The sequence below is a fragment of the Conger conger genome, chromosome 4 (genome assembly GCF_963514075.1).
Source record: "Conger conger chromosome 4, fConCon1.1, whole genome shotgun sequence".
NCBI classification, from domain to species: domain Eukaryota; kingdom Metazoa; phylum Chordata; class Actinopteri; order Anguilliformes; family Congridae; genus Conger; species Conger conger.
The window spans coordinates 31,877,711-31,901,143 of NC_083763.1; the positions used below are offsets into that span (position 1 = coordinate 31,877,711).

A 23,433-nucleotide genomic window follows, 5' to 3' on the forward strand; every position below is an offset into this window, starting at 1 on the left:
TTGATGTGAACATTACCTGAAGCTCCTGACCTGTATCGACATGATTGCATGCATTGCACTGCTGCCACACAAATGGCTGATTAGATAATCGCATGAATAAGTAGGTGTAATAAAGTAAAAATGTTCCTAATAAAGTCCACGGTGAGTGTATATTAACATCCTATAGTTCTCTTAAAAAGTAAGCCTCGGGAGAATGCCTGGCGAGACATATTAATAATTTAAACATTGCTGGGTAAATATCAGTTACTTTATGCAAGCTTGGTACATGTCAAAAAATGTTTCATCTTTTCCCATCTGTTTTCCTGATAAAAAAAATATATTTAATGTGCTTACCGATATGTAAACTGGGTGTATAGCAACCAACCGGAGAGATTGTTGATCCCAAATGTACATTTTCACCACATCCTCACACCTGGTTACCAGTGCTCTTTAATATTAATGCTATAGCTCTATGGTTTTACCCTGGCCTTAATAATATAATATTTCACCTTCAGTATTACACCAATGAATGATAATAATGTTTATTACAGTAGTTTTCCTTTTACAATAAGGCTTTGTTTTGATTATGCTTGTAAATTATATCTCTCCTGTAATGTTTGCAATTATCATTTTTGTACCAATATAAGTGAAGGTACTCCGCTTTACTGTATGGGAAGCAGATATTTGACCATGCCAGTAACCATGTGACCGGACTGACCTTTGACACACTCCTTTGAGTGGTGACGTTGAAGCGGTCCTGGGCGGAGGTGAAGCGCTCAACCTCCAAGATTTTGGCAGTGATGGGGAAGGAGCTGAGGTACACCCTGGCACTGACTTCCTTGAAGCCTGTGGTGCGGTAAATTGCAGAGAAGGGAATCCGCTGGTCTGTAGAGACAGAGGACGGAGTGGTGTATCAGGTAAGTTTAGGATCCAATTTCCGACTATGGGGCCCATACTGTGCATGACCATTAGAACAATGCCTCAATAAGATGAGACACCCAGCAGCCCTGGTAAGAGTAATTTGTAAAGGTATGTCAAAGGTTGTTTCTTGACATAGTTTGGTGTAGATTTGCTTACCTACACCTACATTTGCTCAGCATGGGGCAGTAGTTCTCAATCTCAATCTTTGCAGACAATACATGGGTAGGCCAACACACAAACTCAGGCTGCGTTCACGTGGATCACAGTAGACAGTAGTCGGAAGAACAGCAATTTTGGGAGGGAAAAAAGGGCAGGACGGCATGATGACAAATAAAATATATGTTGTTGCGATGTTTCTCAGTGATAGTCCTATATTATAGACGCAGTTTCCAATGTGGAAACATCAACAAAAAAAAAGGCAAAACATTTAATGATTTGTTTTCTATGTCCATGTTGTGTTGATGGTGGCACGGATGGTGCAGTGGGTAGCACTGCCGCCTCACAGCAAAGAGGTCCTGGGTTCAAATCCCCTTCGGCCGGGGCCTCTCTGTGTGGAGTCTGCATGTTCTCCCCGTGTCTGGGTGGGTTTCCTCCGGGTACTCCGGTTTCCTCCCACAGTCCAAAGACATGCAGGTTAGGCTGATTGGAGAGTCTAAATTGCCCATAGGTGTGAGTGAATGGTGTATGTGCCCTCCGATGGACTGGCGACCTGTCCAGGGTGTATTCCTGCCTTTCGCCCAATGTATGCTGGGATAGGCTCCAGCCCCCCTGCGACCCTGTTTAGGATAAGCGGGTTAGGATAATGAATGAATGAATGTTGCGTTGATTTGTTGTGTCACATTTAGTTTGGAATGACAATTAATAGAGTCAAAAAGTTACATCATTTTAACCACTCACCGGCCCAGGGTTTTTTTGCATTCATTCCTTTGTTCATGGTGCAATCACTATGGTAACAGGATATACCATTTGTTATATACCATGTTAAAACTCATGGTTTCATCTGTGTAACCTTTTTTAAGATGCCATTGCTTTAGTGACAACAGTAGCTTATTTTGTAACGTGGGTGGCAAAACAAATGTGGAGGGACCTCGCCGACTCTGCATTTTGGAAATCGACAGTAATACGGTAATGTCAGTGTCCTTTTCACTGCAAGGGTCCAGTAAACCAAATGCATAATCGTTTCTAAATCCAAGAATGTGCTAACTCGGAGAAACGTCAATAGAATGTCCATTGTTTACTTAAGTTTCTCCAGAGGAATTGTCATCATTGTCCATTTCACTGTTGCATACTTCTACAAAAGTACTTTACATAGGAATGTCATTATCTACATTTTGTATAGGCCCTCTGGAACACCATGAGCTCACGTATAAGCTTCTCTGATCAGTAACCGTAATGCAGTTGGTACTCTCCCCATCTGTGCTCAATCAACTACAGTATAACTTCTGTCCAGCAACGAAATGACTACATGCATGTTATTGAAGTGATGATTAAAAATAATTTTAGCTAATGACATTAAGTTTCCAATGGTGTATAGTTTGTTAGGGTTGCATAAAACAACACAGCTTTTTTTCGCCTGCATAACGAAACCGTGGCATTTTCAATACGCAGTTTCATTTGGAAACTTTGGCATTTTGCGACGACTTCCAAGGAATCTCTCATCTGAGAGAAAATTTCTGAGGAAAACAGTAAAAACACCTTTGACTCCACAATAGAGGCCATTCTCAGTGATGTGATGGGATTTTATATAGGGTGAGCATCTCAAATATTTCATTCTCAAAATATTTTATTATTATTCAGTAAGCTTATAAATAAGCAGCCAGCCTGCTTTTGAATAATAAATACCATGTGAAATCGAGGAATGTGTTTGACTTGTTGGTATTTGACAAAAACTTCAATCAATAGACCTCAATGAATATTAGTATGCAAGATGTTTTTTTTGTCATTATTGTACATATATTTTATCATCGTCTCAAGCCACAGCCACAATAATCTTTATCCATTCAAAGACAGAAAATATTTTCAGTGACAAAAAAAGCTTCCTCTTTCACTGTTTGGGCTTCTGTAATTTTGCTTTAGTAATATTCAGAGTAATTCTGACTTTTGGAAAACAAACCCAGAAGGAGAGATCATGATTTATTTTGGGTATGTCATTTTCAAGCTTGAGTAAAGAAAAGGGGGCGATACATAAGGGGTTAAACTTCAATGGCAAGTGTATTCTCCCCTTACCATCGACTGCATTCTTTGCCATTCTAATCATATACCACAGTTTTGCTCTCATCCACTATAATCCGGTTTGACATTTACCGTGATCCATGTGACCGCAGTATAATACAGTCCATTTATTTCCCTGACAAGACAAACAACCGGTGTAAATCTGTCTGTACTTATGCAAACAGGACACAGCCAGAGAATTGGTCCTGAGTGACCTCCTTGTACCAGCCAATCAACTTAATGGAAAGATCTGCATAGGTCAGACCCAGCCAAAAAAAGAAGCCGTGCTTCAAACCTGGGTCAGAAATGTAACAGGCTTGGATTCAAATACTTTTATATGCTTTACAGAGGTGTATTGGAACTTGAAATACGATCAAAAACTGCAAGCCCTGCCTTCTGGTCCTCTTGTTGGATCAACACCAGGCAAGATTAAATCAAGCACAGAAAGGTATTTGAACCAAAGCAATTACATATTTGACCCTGGTCTCGACCAGACTAGCCAGTAGCCACATCACATCAGCTGTGCCTGGCACACATTGACTTGCATCCCTCTGGCACACCATCATAGTGACTCACCTTCATCCAGTGCCAAGTAGTGTGGAGAGAGAGAGGCCGTCATTTTTGTGTCTGAATGACCACACCTCAGCCTATCAGCCACGTGTTAAACCATTCCTACCACCCTTTCACCTCCTCTCTCACCTTGATTGGGATCGTTCCCGTCGTAGTCCACCTCGTCCCCATCGCCAAAGTCCAGTTCTCGGGTGTCCAGGTTTTCCATGATGTCGGTCATGTCCGTGGCCACCAGCTGGAGGGTGCTGTTGGTGGGTTCTGACTGACGCAGCATGGCTCGTGTTGAACCTGCAGAGCAGGGGTCACCTGGGTGGACGGGGGGATGGGGAGCAATGATCACACTTCATTCAGCTGGACCACATTACATTATTGGCATTTGGCAGATGCTCTTATCCAGAGCGACAGTTGATTAGACTAAGCAGGAGACAATCCTCCCCTGGAGCAATGCAGGGTTAAGGACCTTGCTCAAGGGCCCAACCGCTGTGCGGATCATATTGTGGCTACTCCGGGATTAGAACCACCAACCTTGTCCTTTACCTTAACCTCTACGCTACAGGCCGCCATGGTGCTGCCACCTACAGGCTTGCTTACGGTCACTGCTTCTTGTCAAGTTTGCAAGTTTGCCGCTATGAGAATGCTAATTAAAAACATGTCTGTGGTGTCGACGCAAGATCAGGGCTCCCAAAACCTGTTGGAGGAAAGCACTTGAAGCTAAGCCGAATAGGTCGACTTGTGGGGGTTGCTGTCATTCTGGCACCTTCCTCTCCGAGGGCAACGTTAGCTGTTAGCAATGCTGGCCAGCACAGATTTCATACCGGACTGTGGGGACCATCCACACATTAGAACACTGAGCCCCCGAGCAACCCCTGATTTGCTCTCTTTCCACATTACAGCTTTTGTTTTTCCCCCTTTCCAGAAGTGGAAAATCCAGTTTCTGAAAGTATTTTGTTCTAGTATTTTGTTCCAATCACCTGGGTGCGCTAATTAGCACAATTTTTCAGTAGAAATACTGTATTTAGTCAAATCAGATGAGTTAATGGGTGGAAGAAACACATAGCAGGACTTTTACTTTCTGACCCCTGAATTTCATCTCTGATATTTTCTAACCATCTCTGGATTTGTGGGAGCTAAGATGAAAACATGGTTTGCGAGGGCAAAGTGAACAAATTGTGGACTGTAGGGAAGAGCCAGGAGGGATCGAATAAGTCCCCCTGCGCCCCCCACTACATACAAGACATAGAAGTACACAGAACCGGTCAATAAAAGATTACAGGTCTTTTCTTTTAGCCCTTTAAACAAGCAGGGTTATATATGAGTTCCCTGGATTGCCACTCTTTGGCAAAGCCTTCTAGAGCCTACAGTCTGTAAGAGAAACACACCCAAAAGTGTTATTAACTTGTGTTGGCCAAAATCATCACAAGCATACAAAAGGCAGTCACTTGTGTGTGCAAAAACACATTAAGACACGCACACATAAACAATACTCACTCGTGTGTGCAAACACATCAATACACACATGCACGCAATCACACACAAACATGCTTGGGTACACGCACCAATGCATTCCGTTGCCTGGAAACGTAAATGCTTTCAGAGTTCTTTCACGGGGGTTAACAGCCAGCAGCCTCAAGCCACATGAGGCTACTGAGGCAGAAATTAGCCTAATGCTATATTCCCTTGGGAACAAATAGGATCAGGCTAACAAAGCATTGACAAAATTACAGGATACATCTTTCAATTTCACTCACAATCTTAACAGATCTCAGTCAACTGTAGGAATCTTGCTCTGTACCTCCCCCCTCTTTCTTTCACAGTGGCAGGTAGGAAGTGCTGAGGGTTGTGACAAAGTGCAAAGCTTTTGGGACTCAGGAAGTTTAGGCTGCAAAGAATGTCTGTAAGGTGCTAAAATGACAAACAATCCACTAAAACAAAGTTTGGAAAACTTTTATATGCTTGATATGGGGAACAGTGGTCATAACAGTGATCAGGGGAAACAGTAGCAAGATACAAAATGTGTCCCAGCATTTTGCATTTCTGGATTTTTGCTTGTTATAATTCTGACCATGATATTTGGAACAATCTGCAGTTTGGCAAGAGTTTCTCCAGTTAGATGTTCTTAAATAGTTTAATTCAATTTAGCTGAGGCAAGAAGTAAGCACACTGTCTTCCAAACTGCCCAGAACAAAATGTAGAGCCAAGAGAAATAATACCCCAAACAAAGACTGAATAAAGTGGAAATAACTCTACTGCATCGACTTCTTACCAAACATTTTAATTCAAGAAGGGAACATTTCAGACTTATTCTCCACCCTATTCAAACACAAATAAAATAACTGGCAGAGATGTTGTCCTATTGATGCAGGAGTTATTTCTACTTAATTCTGATTCAGTCTGAAATGGAGCAGTATTGTCTTGCGAATAGGTGTGAATAGGTATTCTGCAGGGTATGTCTTAATCATACCATCTGGATTCTGGATGCCTCTGAGATGTCAATCATCTCGCTCACTAGCAAATTACTTGGTTAGCAGGTGCTGCCCTGTGTTCCCACTCCCAGTAAACCAACTGGATGGGGTTCTCTGGGGCCAAGACTAGAGGCAGCTGTATTTCCTGCTGTTTCAGTGGCATCACATTCTGACATAGCTCATGGTGCTGAAGACATGATCATGGTGTGGCAGAACAGGAGTTCTTTGTTTGAATAAAGCTTTTTGTGTGGAAGGAGGAGTTCTTGGGTGAGGAGGGAGGGGAGGAGGGGGTGAGGCACTGACTCTGATTCACCCACTGAAACATTTCTTGTCTCTGAGAAAGGGCCAAGCCAGAGGGAGGTGGACAGTCACCCTGACAACCAGCAAGGAAGGTTTAATAGCTTGATGATGTCACCATCACCCACCCACCCACAGATTTAGCACATATACCATACCTTTCTTTCTTTTCAGGACATTAGTATAAATAGACTGCATGGTTCTCTATGTGTCTACAGTATGAGTCCATATGTGTACAGTGCAGTCTGTAAGTATTTGGACAGTGGCACAATTTATTTTGACTCTGAACACACATTGGATTGCAAAACACTAATTAGCTGCAAAATCAGGATGGCCAGGTTACAGCTTGCTCAGAATTACCTAAACGAGGCTGCAAAAAGTTCTGGAAAAAGGTATTGCGAACAGGTGAGACCAAGATTGACTTGTATCAGAGCAATGGCAAGAGAAACGTGTGGACCGAAAGGAACTGCCCAAGAATCAAAGCATTCTCCCTCATCTATGAAATATGGTGGTGGGGGTGTTATAGTTTATAGGCATATATAGCTGCCACAGGTACTGGCTCACACGCCTTCATTGATAATGTAACTGCTGCACCTGTACAGCTTGTAAATAGTATTAGCAGTAGTAGCAATCACACTCCACATTTTCTTTAGGAAATGCACATCTCTAGTTTTGAAATACAGTTGCAGATTAAAGATGCAGATTGCTTAGAAAGCATTAAGATGAGTTTTAGAGAGCTTTTTGGACACTTTGACCATGCTTTATGAAAACATACTGTCATATATGTGAATAAAACAGGTGTGAAATTAAATTTCCATTTTGTATTACATTTTGTAAAAAAAAAAAAAGCTTTACTGATCAGTCATGTGTTCATTCAGCTGTTTTTTATTTGGGGACACTTGAGGACATATGGGGGCAGTCTTGGGAAAACTCACTGTAATTTGATATCAAGTTTGTGCACAAATACAGAGTAGTTCTGGGTTGGTCCTTGAAATTTAGATATTCAGTGCTAAACTATAAAAACATAAGAAGTTAATTTTTTTGTACTTTAGTGTATCTTTTGTGTACGCTGTATGAACACGCTCTGACATAAATTTGTCTTGTCTCAAATTCCTGAATTTTTTTCAGCTATGTGCGTGCAGTAAATTGTTTTTGAGATATTGACACTTTTATAGTACTAGTACAAAATAGGTGGAAATGGCCCTCTAGGGGGAAATGTGGAAAGGGTTAAGAGTGATCAACTTTTCCTAAATCTTCACCCACACCCCCACCCTGTCTGACCAAGAGGATATGGAGACAAATATTTACTGCATGACAACAGCATTCTTTTCGATTGACTGCAGGACCTGAGATCAGGGTAGGATGGTTCAAACCACACCCTCAGATGGGAACTTTTCCTAATTAGCATAAGCAAACACTTGCAGATCAACTAATAGCACACACAGCCATCATTTTTTAAAAGTGTACATTGAGTTATAATAAGGAAGTCTGCCAAGCTTCCTACGCAGCATTTTTCCTACCTACAGAATTCCAAGGCAGCCCCTTAATCAAATCTTGTGCCACCTCCACAGAATTCTGACCGGTGTCAGCATGAAAAAACACGATGAACACAAGGCTTATGGATGGTGGATTTGTAACTGCAATGGCGGCATTGATGTAACGCTCTCGCATATTTAGCCCAATACACAAGGAAAATTTGCTACCAAAGAAGAACGCAAAGGTACAGCAGCTCTATCTATAGTGCATGATCAGGCATCACTCTTAGTCTGCTGCGTTCAGACAGGTAAATCTTGTTTTCAAGATTGCTCCCAACCATGTACAATACATTTGAATTGAAAAAGGGAACATTTCAGACTTATTCTCCAGCTAATTCAAGCACAAATAACATAACTGGCAGAGATGTTGTCCTATTGATGCAGGAGTTATTTCTACTTAATTCTGCTTCAATCTGAAACAGAGCTGTATTTTCTTGTGCATAGACATTCTGCAGGGTGTCTTAATCACACCATCTGGATCCTGGATGCCCCTGGGATGTCAATCATCTCGCTCACTAGCAAATGACTGGGTTTGACTGTCGCAGGTGCTGCCCTGTGCTCCCACTCTCAGTAAATCAACTGGATGACGGTTCTCTGGAGCCAAGACTAGGGGCAGCTGTATTTCCTGCTGTTTAAGTGGCACCACATTCCGACATAGCTCACGGTGCTGAAGACACGATCACGGTTTGGCAGAACAGGAGTTCCGTTGTTTGATTAAAGCTTTTTGTGTGGAAAGGAGGAGTTGTCTGCTTGCCTTTGACTTATCAGTCACCCGACTGGTCTGAATTCATGAGTGGCTCCTTACGTCAGCTTACTAATTACAATGCTTGGAACAGAGAAGGTTGTCAAACGACGTCCCGTCCCACCCACCGACTGGAACCCAAAGCTGTTGTTCAACAGTTGATGTGTGAATGATGTGAGGAATGGTGCAGGTATCCTACACTCCCCCTGTGAAGAGAAATATGTAAAGGGAAACAGATTCCCAGTTCAAAGCACTATTTTCATACTCTCCCGTTGTTCCGAACTGCCGCATCTTTTTAATTTTTCAAATGAAAGGCAACATATCACAGATGTCAAACGAGTAAGATGATGCAATCAGACTCATGCCGGAGCAGGAGCCATGCATAAATCTGTTGTTAAGCTTCTCCTATATTTGTATTGCCCAACTATGCTAATACTGCAACACCCATCACAATTGTACACTCATTGAACACTTTATTTGGTATTTAATTAACATATTACTTAGACGTGTTTGTCATCTATTGCTGTAGCTCATCCACTTCAAGGTTCAACATGTTGTGTGTTCAGAGATGCTCTTGTGCATACCACTGCTGTATCATGGTTATCTGAGTTACTGTCACCTTCCTGTCAGCATGAACCAGTCTGGCCGTTCTCATTGGACCTCTCATTAACAAGGCGTTTCTTTTTTTCCACGCCATTCACTGTAAACTCTAGAGACTGTTGGGCATGAAAATCCCAGGAGATCAGCAGTTTCTGAGATACTCAAACCACCCTGTCTGCCACCAACAATCATTCCAATGTCGGTGAGATCGCATTTCTTCCCCATTCTGATGTTTGGTCTGAACAACAATGGAACTTTCTGCATGCTTTTATGCATTGAGTTGCTGCCACATGATTGGATGATGAGATATTTGCAGATACAAGCACAGCGTTGACTTATGAAAACCAGACTACAACAGACAAACATCCCCCACCCACAGGTTCACACACAGACAGACTGACAGGCAGACACACACATACACATGCGCGCACAAATGTTAGGATGGATTTTTCCACGCTGAGAGGAGTTACTGTGGGGAATCCCTTGCCAGTTCATGTAGTAGAGGCAGACATTTTGGGGGTTTTCAAGACCCGGCTTAATACAGTGCTAGATATGGTCTAGTGTTTCACTTAACCTATGCAGTACATACACTTAGTAATTGGAAAATGATGAGCATTGTTAGGCTGCATGGCCTGTTCTCGCTATTATGTTATGTTAATCATCACACCCAATCACCATAGACAAGCATATACCGTACACAAACACATTCACCCTCTTTCACACATACAGGCTTACATGTACACACCCATTTACATTTACATTTTAGTCATTTGGCAGACGCTTTTAATCCAAAGTGACTTACAAGTGCATAGGTTCTTCCACAAGTAAAAGCATCACATCCATAACTAGTAAAATACACATGAAGTGCTGTTCTAAACATACAGTCACCATAAGTGAAATTTCCTTTTCTTTTTTTTGGGTTAGACAAGAGGGGTAGGGATATCGGAAGGGGGGGGGGGGGGGTTTGAAATCAGGAGGTAGGACTAAGGTACAGTTTGAAAAGGTGTGTTTTTAGTCTGCATTGAAATAAGAGACAAGACACGCACAATCAAACAGGTCCACAACCCTGCTGAAAAAAGGGTCTAGCTCAAGCTAGATTTTGCACACCCAAACAAAATGAGTGAACTTAGGTGTCTGAGAAATGCATTAATTATACAGGCAATTTTCCCTTGTTCAAAACCAAGCCTGGAACTGATCAGGTCTCCACTGTACGGAAGCCCTGGGAAGAGTGTGAGGCACAGGTGAAACTCTGTACAGGTGTTCAACACCGAGAGGTGGAGAACTGCGACAGTCTCAGTTTCCTATTGACAGCGGCGTGCTGGAGGTGACAGGTTGACTGTCTGACCCGCGGGACGCTCACCGTTGCTGCCAAAGACTCCAGTTTCCAACCGGCCGCCTCGCCGCCCAAGTGCCACAGACAGGGCAGTATGAAGCCCAACACAGAGAGGTTATATAAACTTCACTCTCACAGAGCATCTCAAAAAGGAGGTTTAAAGCTAAACCACACACACACAGAGGAGTACTTTGGGCTTTTGGAGAAGGGATACGTCCAGTCCTCTGTCCCAACTGGAATGTGAGAAATACAGATCTGGGTGAAATATGTAATTGTTTTAGATTCAAGTACTTTTGTATGCTTTACTGAGCTCGTGTTGTGTAATGGAACCATGAAATACTCTCAAAAAGTGCTAACCCTGCCTTCTGGTCCTCTTAGTTGGCTCAGTTCCACCAGGCAAGATCAATCGAGCACAGAAAAGTATTTGAATGGTGTATTTGACTCTGGTGAAATAGAATGTTTGTGTTTCTCAGTTCTAAGTGGGACTGAGGATGACCACATGTGGTCTTTTGCCCTGACCTGACCAGGTGAGATGCATTCCCTGCGACTGACCGACATGTGTGAAGTGTAACACTTAATGTTTCTGACTGGACCATGTGAAATTGGCCAGGTGTGTGCCACGGTCCTGACTAGAAAATGCTACTCTCATACTGCTCTGCCCTGATTGGACCGCGTGCGATGAGTCACAATTTCTCTGTCATACCCACTACAGCCAGGACAGGACAGGGCACCTAAAGTAAGCATTATAACTCCAGCACACGACAGAAAGCACTGATCCCAGGTATGAAACCAAATCTGTTGCAAAGAGAGACAGGAAACAGTGGTCTCTCATGTGGCAAATGCTGCACTTTTACACAGTTAATCTAAACAGCACACAATAGCAGACAACTTCGAGCTGAACTGGGTCATTCTAACATCTGCCCCACACACATACCAGGACTGTGAAACCTGTTCTCCAGCTGATGCTCAGACATGGCAGGGTGCCATGAGCTGAAGCTGTCAAACACAGCTGAAAACAAACTCAGGCATTTAGGTAATTGAAATATGTGTTTCCAGTTTGTTTTGTTCTTAGTATAAAAAAATCAATTCAGTCAGAATAACAATTACCAATGAATAATTAACAATGGACAATGTAACAATGTAAAATCCAGCTATGACCACCTTGATATTACCAGCTACCAGCTGTTTCAAAACATAGCTTGAGCTGGTCAAGCTATGTTAAGAATGGAGCTGGCCTGAACTGGTCAACCAGCTACCAGCTGTTTCAAAACCTAGCTTGAGCAGTTTTTTTCAGCAGGGAAGCTGGATCTATGCAGGTTTGGTTAATGACAAGAGACGGGTATCCTGCAGTGGCCACCCTTGTGCCCCGCCTACATGCAGAAGAATTCAGAGCACTTAAGGTAATTGGGTACAGTCAGAGATGGCTGCCTGCCCACACTGCCATCAGCACCCACTCGCAAGCTGCCAGTGTCCTCGCTGACCAGGTGTCTGGGCCTGTCCAAGACACACAGACAGACAGACACACAGACACACACGGTTGCACACACGTGCACACACATGCACACGGGACTGAACATCTGATTATATTAGGCAATAACCAGTGTTTCTCTGCATACAACCAGTATGTATGAGACCAAACTGCATTTTGTTGCCTCACTAGCTACCCTTATGCTCACTCTGTCGACTGTCATTGACAACAGGTACCGTTAGCAAGCTAGCTAACTTTAAACTTGGTCAAAGTTATGTTAGGTGGAAGAGAAAAGTATAATTTAGTTAAATAAATAAAATGATTAACCTGTTAAAAAATTTAAAAGTGACCATCAAACGCAAGGCTCAAAAATCATTTTTCAAGGCAAAGGGGAAACAAAACTTCTGTACAGGGGGTTTTATTTGAACAATTTAGTCCTCTATTACAAACCATTTTGGGTTCATTCCAGTCATTTAAGATCAGGGTGTTCTTTTAAAATCAAGAGACCATTTAGTTGTCATTTGCTGCTTGAGGAAATCCTTGTCTCTATCCGGGAAATAATAACATCCTTCCATCTATTTTATTGTTTCCCCGTCCAGCCAAGGCTAGCCCACCACACCTGAAATAATATGAAAACCAGATAAAGTGGCGGCTATTCAATATAATAATATGAGAGCCAGATAAAGCGTGCACTGACACACAACAAACTGCTGAGCTCCAGGGGTAAAGTGCGTCACGTGCTAGCCCAACCTCTGTGTCAACAAAGCTTCACTCTTAACCTCAGGCCCTATGCTTGTGCTTATGCTGTGTAGGATATGCAGTGCATGCACCTAGTAGGCAATTTAAAACAACAACCCTAAAAAGACAACGAAAGGCAAAGGCCACCTGCAGCTACATTGATAGGAACAGCGAGCTCTCCGACCTCTTTTTGAACCGCTGATGCTTGAGTTGCCTAGCAGGGAACGGTACGCGTTTATACTACGGTATGTGGACTCTTCAAACACAAAATTAAGTCTGTTCAGCTCAATGTTATCTCTACTGTACACATAAATATTTACCATAAAGCCTTGCTCAGGGGTGGTTCTATTTCTAAGAATCATGGTTAAAAAAACTAAAAACAGAACAGAAACCTGTCGCGAAGCACAAAGAGGCAATACAAACAAACTTTACAAAAAGCTAATGGAGGCTGAGGCCAGCGAAAGGCTCCCCCCTTGTCCCCCCCCCCCAGGATGCACCAGCACAGGGGGACAAGGGGGGAGCCTTTCGCTGGCGTACAACATGACCACAACCACAACCACAACCCAACAACCCAAGTCCAGGCCAAGTCTCTACATGGCTCCACAGGGATTCATTTGGATTGAAAGTTGGGATGAACCCTTTGAGTCTCACGGTACACCCAAAAGGTAGCAGAGAGAAGCACTTAAGTTCACTTTACTCACAAACTCACAGGTCTCTCTCTCTCCTCTCTTTCTCTATCTCTTCTCCTGAATCCTGAGGAGCACACCCTGCTGAAAAAGAATGGCTCAAGCTAGGTTTTTGAAAAAGGCTGGTTGACCAGCTCAGACCAGCTCAACATAGTTTGACAGTTTTGAAACAGCTGGTAGTTGGTAATTTCAAGCTGGTCATACATGGAGCATGCATGCAGACACACACACACACACACACACACACACACATCTCATTCTCCTAGGACACCCAGCCTGGAGACCTGGTAGGGACTGAGAGTGGCGGCGCTTCACTGACCTGCCCCCCCAACAGATGTGCGGCCCCCATATTGCCCCTCTTCCTCCCAGGTGTCTGCTGTGTTTCCCCACACAACAGGACTCTCCACTGGAGGCTCTGCCCCTGACTGACTGACTGCCTGTCCTCACGTGAAATGCAAGTGGCCGGGAGGAGGGATCTCCAGACCACATGTAGGCGGGCCAAAACAAAAAAGGGGCAGGCCTCTCTTCCCCTGTTTGTCATCTCGCTTGGACCAATCAGTCGCTGGCTCACACGTGCTCCACAGAGTGGGGGGATCCAGTCTCCTGCAAAACATTTTAATCTCTTTCCAAATGACTCTGGACTCTCTTTCTTTCTCTCCCCTCTCATCTTTCTCCCTGGCTCCTTTCTACTTTCTCATGCCATCTCAGATGCCTTTCATTGTGCTGTGTGTGTGCGCGTGCATGTGTGTGTGTGCATTTGTGTGTGTATACGCGCATGCGTGCATGCTTGTGTGTATGTGTGCGTATGTTTATGTGTGTGTGTGTGTCTATGTATGCTTTATGTGTATGCTGTGTGTGCGTATGTGAACACTGTGTGTGTACACTGTGTGTGTATGCTGTGTGTGCATATGTGTACACTGTGTTTATGCTGTGTATGTACACTGTGTGTGTATGCCGTGTATGTGTGCGAGTGCGTGTGTGTGTATGCGGGTGTGCGTATGTATGCAGTGTGTGTATATGTGCAGGTGTGTGTATGCAGTACCTGTGTGTATGTGCACATGTCCGTATGATGTGTGTGAATGTATGTGTGCGGGCACATGTATGTGCATACATGTATGCGTGTGTCTGTGTATGTGGGTGTGCGTATGTGAACACTGTGTGTGTATGCTGTGTGTGCGTATGTGTACACTATGTGTGTGTGTGTACACTGTGTGTGTATATCCGTGTATGTGTGTGTGTCTTTGAATACTGTGTATGTGGGTGTGCGTATGTGTACACTGTGTGTGTATGCTGTGTGTGGGTGTGTGTATGTCTGTGTATGTGTGTGTGTTGCTCGGCCAGATGTTTGGGGAGTTTGCAGGGTTTGGAGGGGGGGTGGCATGTCCCAGCCAGCTGGTTGCTCAAGATTGAATTTGATCGCTGAAGTGTCAGGTTTAATTCATACCTCTTGGCTGGGAAATGCTTGCAGATGACATGTGGGCTCTGTGTGATTCACTGATAGTCTGGTCATGCTCTGCAGTGCCACAGCTGCAGTCTGTACTCCTTTAAAAAAGGAACTTTCCATTTTAACTACTGCATTAAGATAATTAAAGCCAAAAACCTTCTTTTTGCTGCCTCAGATTTCTAGTGTTCCAGTATTTCTAGTGTACTCAGAGCGAGTAACGGCAGTGTTTGGTGTCTCCCCTTCCTGCAGGAGACCGAGTAGAAGGGCTTCTGAATGTCATAGATCGGTGCCGCGTGACAGTACAATCAGAGCGGATTAATCGCCTGAGCACTGACGGAAACCACAGAAGAAAGATGAGTTATCTGCGTGCCTCGTGGCTGTGCGCTAAAAACAAACAATTCACCAAGGCCAATAAATAATTCTTTTTTAAAGTTTTGTAAGTCACACCAAGAATGGAAGACCCCTGTGTACACTGATATTTCCTTTTGTATAGGTTGCCATTAATAAAATTGGGAGGCAAAAATAGGATAAATTATATACGGGAGAGTGGGAGAGAGAGAGTGGGGTAACTTTGAAGGCAAAACGGCAAGTTTGTTTCACTGCACTTTGAGGTCCCTCCCTTTGAGCTTGAGAGAGAAGTTCAAAGGGGCGATACGAGTTCAGACATCCCACAGCCCTTCAGAGGAAAGCACTAAGCGGGAAAGAGAAGTCACGCTTTCTCAAGCCGCAGATCAAACCCAAAGAAAAAAAGAAAAACGCAGCAGAGTCACACCCCCAGACAAACAGACTGACTCGCACTTTCCTGAATAAAGACGCCAACCCAGTCTGCTTCAGAGCAGAGTGGACTAATGCAGAACTAGGATTACGCCACACCACAGTAAACTTCCTCTATGAAGTCACGCAAAAACACACACGCGCAGAGAGTAATCCTCCTTTAAATATGCCCCTGCTCTTCTGGCATAGCAACATATAAACAGGAAAAGTCAACAGCAACTCTTTATGAGCTTGTGATGGGTCACATGACTTAAAGACCACATTGTATAACTAGGAAACCCCAACAGAGCAGTTTTGGGGACTTAATACTGTTAATACATAATACTGTTTCCCCTTGGTGGCAGCAGGTGTCTGTCTGACCAGCGAGTGGTGGGTCTTGCTTCATCTTACTAGATGGTTGGTCACACAAAGAACTTCACTCTGGCAGACAGGCAAGAGCACTATACTTAGGAGCAGTGTACAGCTTAACAGTTTGCTATAGAACAATAAATACATTTAATAAACAAAGGGGACAAAAAGGGGGGACATTTCCAGTTTGACTTTCATATTGTACTGGTGTTATCAGAGCAGTTCTGGGGGAGCAGAATGTCTCCATAACTTTCTGTTAAGGAACCTCCTGGATTGAAGGACCATCCATCCATCCATCCATCCATCCATCCATCCATTGTCTTAACCTGCTTATCCAGGGGGGCTGGAGCCTATCCCAATGTATGCTGGGCATCGCAGGGCACACACACCATTCACTCACATACTCATACCTACGGGCAATTTAGACTCTCCAATCAGCCTAACCTGCATGTCTTTGGACTGTGGGAGGAAACCGGAGTACCCGGAGGAAACCCACGCAGACACGGGGAGAACATGCAAACTCCGCACAGAGAGGCCCTGTCCGACAGGGATTCGAACCCAGGATCTCCTTGCTGTGAGGCAGCAGTGCTAACCACTGCACCATCCATGCCGCCGATTGAAGGACCATTAAGCAAAAGGGTTAAAAATCCAACATCATCAACTTTTCCAATAATCGTATCAATCAAAATGTCATATCATGTCAGGTGCAAACATTCAACTACATGTATGAATTATGCTATTATTCTAAATAGATTCTGGAATAATCCATATGAATGGCAATTCCCATCAAATAATGTGTCTTAGTGAACTAGTATTGCATTAATAATATGAGTACATTTTAAACATTGAAGGTACCACATTTTAACTGACTTTGCCAATCACAGAAAGGGAGATAAAAGGGGACCTGCAATGATGATCACTAACGTGCACTGCGTGGCTCACTGTTTTTAACTGCAATTTGTTCATTACCTAGGTAGCTAGATATACCATTGGCTTAGCTGACTCGCCATATTGACTGCTCTGATTAAAAGATATAGGGTTTAACATGATGCAGATCAGTGTAAAACTGAAAAGCATTGTTGTTGAAAACAATTAGCAGGAAAAATATATCACTTCAACTGAAACCTTTGTAGTGGAGCAGACTAATCCTCCCAAGCCACAGAGCACAGAACAAAATTACTTGACAAACTTCTAGTTTCAGATATCTAAACATTTCCCATGTTTTCTGGCAAAGTATGGAAAGTGAGTACATTATTAATGAAAATAATAACAATGAAGCACCTTTGCCACCCTGTGGTTGGAGGAGAGCATCACACATAAATGCCCGTTCATGACAAACAAACTCCCTGTTCATTTTACCGCATCTGAACACCTCCATACAACAACTCAGGCTTCTGCCATTGGATCCAAAACCCTCAAAGGCATAATGTTTTACAAATACACACCCACATAAAAATATTATTTAAATGAGCAGGATCCAGGCACACATCCGGGCACATAATCGGCACACAAATTAATTCTAGGCCTATAATAGTGAATTCACAAAGCAGCCCTTTTATCAAGAAAAACGATGGAGACATCCAGTACTGGTAGCGAATCTGAATCAATCTTTTGTTACATGCAGCTGTGACCAGAACTCTATTTATTCATAATATCTCTCTCTGTCTTGCTCTCTGTCTCTCTCTCTGGGCATGGTCTTGCCAGCATGGTTGCTAACCCAACCAATTTGCTGCCAGCTTGACCATCTCCAAACCAACTTCAAACCAGTCGAACCAGTTTAAAACCTGCCGGACCACATTAAAACCAGGGTGGATCCAAGCAGAAATTTCCACCAGGGATATGACGCATAGGGCAATGTACTTCCTTGTTTTGGTATTCAGATCACAAACTGCTACAAATAAATGTTTTAATACAATACAAGATTAAACCATTGGTTCACTGACAACTGTTATCCCATTTTCTCAGCATCAGGGCAAAGAAATGGAGAGAGTGACAACAGGAGGATACATATAATAGTCTGAGTGTTATGGCAGGGACACCATCATGTTTGCTCTGGTGGGTATGGGTAATAAGGAAGGCGAGAGAGAGTACAGGAATATGGTGACAGGGCAGAATGAGCAGGAAGCTTGTCGCTGGGCCAGTATTATACAATTATTAATGCGTACATTTTCTTCTTGAAAATGTACTAATTTTTACCCAAAAGAACATGTACCGTACTTTAAGAAAACTGTCACTTTATTTCTGAGAGTGTGGAGAGTGAAAAAGGAGACAGAATAGAATGACAATAGTCTGACAAGACATCTGTCTTACTGTAATGTTTGTTCTGATGGGTTCAGGGCAAAGAGAGGGATAGACAAAGACAGTACAGTAAGATGTTAACAGAGAGGAAATTAATTATAATTTTTCTTTACATACTGTAGATATGCAAATAGTCTAAACAATTCACTGAGCCATGGACTCAATATCCAGACTAACAATACATAATAGACTTCTCAGATTATTGTGGTTACCATGCTACTTCGCAAGTGCAAATATACCCTATATTTACTGTCCAAATATTTAACCAGCAGTTACTATGGCTGGCATCATATACTGTAGGCTAGTGGTCAGCTGAATATTTTTTAAAACATATCTTTTTTGGCAATTAAAAATATATTTGAATTTGAATAAATATTGTATTCCTGTGCTCAGTAGATTCACTCAAAACTAAAGAAATAAAATACCCCCAACCCTGGTAATAGAGGATATGGTTTTCCCCAACGTTCCCCAATGGTAACAACCTTGCTCGACCCCTCGTTACTCATATAAACCCACGCACACACAGAGAAGGTTTTGCTTTCCGTACACAATGGTGATGCATTTCCTGTTAGATGGGTACGGCCACAAGACAACTTCCTCCTTCAGATTGCACACACAGCCTCATCACCAAAGTCGAAATTTGTCATGTTTCATGTTTTAATTCTTAAATTCTCAAAATGGAAAGCTGCATTTCAAATTTGAATTTAAACCCTATTCAAATGAGGAGGAAGAATGGACTTCTAACTTAAAAAGGAAAATGTAATAAAAATAGGCCTACAAGAAACAGACTGGGAAAAAGCGACAACAAAATTGCCTGGTGATCTTAGTTAACAAGATTACCATTAACAGAAATAGACTGATGTTATTGCTTCTAGCATCTTTAGAAAGTAGGAAGTACTAGTGTATCTTTGAGATTGCAATGTCATGACAACAATGTGGAAGTGGCGCATGCCTTGCAGTCCTGTTGCTACATACATGTGGTAGAAAAACTGGAAAAGACAGAAGCGTGCGGTTTTCCCTTGTGCAAAGAACATTCTTTACACAGCCAAGCTAATCATCTCGAAATGACTTGAAAAACATCTCATGACCATATGGTGTATTTCATGAACAGTATCACCAAATAATTAAATGGAACAAACGTATAGGCTTCCAATTATTACAGATTGTCCAGGTAGAGTACAATGCCACACTTCATGCAACCCATTTCATATGCTAGCACCCATTGGCTAAATATCCTATACGTGCTTTCTGACAGGCTACAGGTAGACTAGAGGGAATGGAGAGTTTGTTGTCACATGACAATTCCCTGGAACACTGCAGTACCTACAGGCTTGGCAGCAAGAGACAGGGTACCTCTGTAATCTCATAGAATCCCCAATGCTCCAGGGGCAGAGGTCAGAGGTCTTTGGGTTAAAATGACATTTCATTATATTACACATTCCAGGGCTCTGCAGGCAGCCCAACCATATTCTGTGTACGATCAGAGTAAGGAGAGCAAGCAACCAAAACAGTCACAAATCCCGCACTGGATTCCAAACCTTCTGTACCTCCCAGTAATGGTGCTCTAATTCCTGCCCTACACAACATTCCCACACAAGAACATTCTGCTGCTCTAACCATAGTCCTCAAATCACTTCTGCACTCAGCTGTCCATAAAGTTAAAGGACTGTGCAGATCACAGAGATGGTGGTAAGTCTACATCAAGCCTGTGACTGCCAAAGAAAGGTTTACAATGAGTGCAGATTGGTTCAAGAAGAACAGTGCCAGGTTTTTGAGGATAACTAGTAGAACATGTTGAGGATGACTTGCAAAATCAGTTAAGGATAACTAGCAGAACCTGTTGAGGATAACAAGTGAAATACATTCAGTGAGCACTTTATTAGGTAGACCTGTACACTAGCTTGCTAATGCAAATATCTAATCAGCCAAAAATCTGGCAGCAATTCAATGCATACAATTGTTGTTCAGACCAAATATCACAATAGGGAAGAAATGTGATCCAAGTGACTTTGACCCTGGAATGATTGTTGGTGGTGCTGATTTTTACACACAATGATAACAGAGTTTACAGAGAACGGAGCAAAAAACAAACATCCGGTGAGCGGTTCTGTGGGAAAAATGCCTTAATGAGAGAGGACAGAAGAAAGACTAATTCCAATAGCCACGCATTACGACAGTGGTAGGCAGAACAGCATCTCTGAACACCCAACACACAAAACCTTGAAGTGGATGCAGCAAAACACCAAAAGGCCAGAAAATAGGTCCAATAAATATCAAATAAAGTGGTCACTGAGTGTATGTTGAACATAACTTCCAGAATGTGTTCAGGATCAATAGAACTATAGAACTAATAGAACTTTTAACACTCTTTTGTAGAACTACAAAACCGCCAAACATAAATGGCAGAATGTCCATCCATCCATCCATCATCTTAACCCGCTTATTCTGAACAGGGTTGCAGGGGGGCTGGAGCCTATCCCAGCATACATTGGGTGAAAGGCAGGAATACACCCTGGACATGTCACCAGTCCATCGCAGGGCACACACACCATTCACTCATACACTTATACCTATGGGCAATTTAGACTCTCCAATCAGCCTAACCTGCATGTCTTTGGACTGTGGGAGGAAACGGAGTACCCGGAGGAAACCCACGCAAACACGGGGAGAACATGCAAACTCTGCACAGAGAGGCCCCAGCCGACCGGGATTCGAACTCAGGACCTCCTTGCTGTGAGGCGATAAATGGCAGAATGTGTGGAGCATAACTGCCAGAACGGTTTGAGCGTAACTTGCTGTAAAGGTTAACTGCTGTAATATGTTAGACCCATGACCAAATAGATCATAAAATATGAATGAATGAATGCATCATGAAGGACTAATTGGAAAACGGTTCACAGAACAAGTCAATATTATGACATAATTTCTGCATAGGAAGGTTTCAGAAAAGTAAAACGAGGGAACAACTAAAATAAAATATTCTAGAGAGCATTCAACCATATCCACCCCTGTCACTGTATACTCATGATTACAACATGTACTTATTTCCAGATCTAAAAGACAACCAAATACAATAATGTGTTCTCTGGAAGAAATGCACCTCGAAAGTCCTCATAGAGCTGTTTGAAAAGAGATCTATAAAGGAGGTTATTGTTATTGATTTAAGTATCTATAACCTTTAATCTATACTCTAACAACTACATGCAGCCACTAACACCTGGCCGCAAAGTCAACCATATCCCTCCCCTGTTTACTTAGTGACTGTACCCATCCACTCTCTGTTCCTGATACATATGGAGGGCAAGGCCAGCCCTCTAAAAACTCCATATCCAAATGATAGGCAGGACACATTTATAAAATATGCATGACCATTGCAGAAACAAACAACTGTCTCTCTCCCTCTCCCCCATCTTTACCGCTTTCACTTCCACACACAGTGGTTTGAAGTGTGTGCTGTGTCTTTCAGGCACCTGACAGCGGTCGTAAAAGTATGACTGGATCCGATGGTCTTAAATAAACAAAACTTGCATGCGTTCAAAAAGCCTACTTGCCGCTGCTTCTTCCAGTACTTCCACAGTTAAGGACATTAGATACACTCAGAAATAAAGGTACAAAAAGTGCCTAAGAAGGTACAAATGCTTCTTGCTGGGGCAGTACCTTACAGGCACATACAATTTCCCCCTAGCCAGCAATACATAATTAATTTGTATATGTTTTGTTTGAAAAAGTATTTTGTCATTTGTACCCAAAGAGAACATTACTGTACTTTTAGGGTACATTGGGAAATTCGATCCTTGAAGAAAAAAAATTTACCTCGACTGTCACTTTAGAGTAGAACTAAAAAGCAAGCAATACAGGTAAAATCCAATTCACGGAGTTCTTTGGTTTACACCCTGACAAAAACATTTTGAGCAGAATACATCAGTGTTTAAACTTGTGACGTTTAGAAGGGTATAAAACATTTTTATGACTATTCATGAAAATGCATGCAAGCCCTTGTTCATTAAAGTATAAGATTCAAGGGCAGAGAAATACAACTTTCAGGGTAAAGAATTTGGAGTTTGCCACTACAGTGTACAGAATATACAGTTCATATTTGGCAGATAGTTTAACCTCTGACCTGTTGGGACGCACAGTAAACACCATGGAACTTGGCAAATATAACCATAGAAATCCTATATTATGTACATGACTACTCTACCCAGTATGGCATACTGAAGTCACACCTCCCTTGGAATTAATAATCACTGCATCTTTGATTGCAAATAAAGCCATTTTAATGTCATACATTCCATACCGTTGCTTTGAAGCTGTTGCTACTGTTGTCATCTGTTTAATAAACACACTTACCAACTCACAACATATCAAATTTTACATAAAGCTAATTTATGTTACCGGATATTTTCTTCAGGTTAGCAACATCTAAACTCCAAAACAGACACACCCATGTACTACAAGGATGCTGTCAAGAATACGAAAACTGATGTTTCACATGGTTAGGAGATCACATGATTGTGATTCATGATCTCAAGTCAGGCAAGGTGTTAGTCATCACACATGGTAATGGGAGGAAATAAATGTTTAATTTCTAAATTATTTTCTTAGGTGTACGATGGCTTGTCATGTCCTCCTGTCATCCCATTGTGCAACCCTCGGTTATCCCTAACAGGTAATTCCAGTTTACCTCGTGTTATGGCCTTCAGAGGTTTTCCATTGCCTCCTTTAAGGATGAAGAACAAATCACAGGCAATAGTTTGTATTGTCCCATACCAGAAGAGTGGCAATGCAGAGCAACTTTATACAACACTTCAGCAGTGTCCCAATCAGCGCACTTCCCTACTATTGAGTATATAAGTTGCATACTCAATAGAATTCAAGTGAGCTGATTCAGATCTAGACTAGCCCTAGGCCAGCCCTACTCAACTCCAGGTCCTGTGGGCGTCAGTGTCTGCAGGTATTTGTTAATACCTTTGCGCTACACCACCTGTTTTCACAAATTATTTAACCTGCTTGGTTCAGATAATAAG

General features: G+C 42.5%; 1 protein-coding gene across 3 annotated transcripts in view; it reads right to left on the reverse strand.

The window, feature by feature from the left end:
• Positions 1–23,433, reverse strand: part of LOC133126252 (phospholipase D1-like) — a 68,098-nt gene that overhangs the window by 43,392 nt on the left and 1,273 nt on the right. Inside the window, exons 1-3 of one of the 3 annotated variants that reach the window (XM_061238268.1) lie at positions 13,862–13,939; positions 3,811–3,987; positions 698–864 (exon numbers count right to left, since the gene is read on the reverse strand). In XM_061238268.1, the coding sequence (XP_061094252.1) occupies positions 698–864; positions 3,811–3,955 (312 nt within the window). In that variant the 5' untranslated portion in view covers positions 3,956–3,987; positions 13,862–13,939. Of the gene's footprint in view, positions 1–697; positions 865–1,056; positions 1,677–3,810; positions 3,988–13,861; positions 13,940–23,433 lie in introns of those variants that run through there. The other 2 variants (XM_061238269.1, XM_061238266.1) reach the window with 2 other exon arrangements.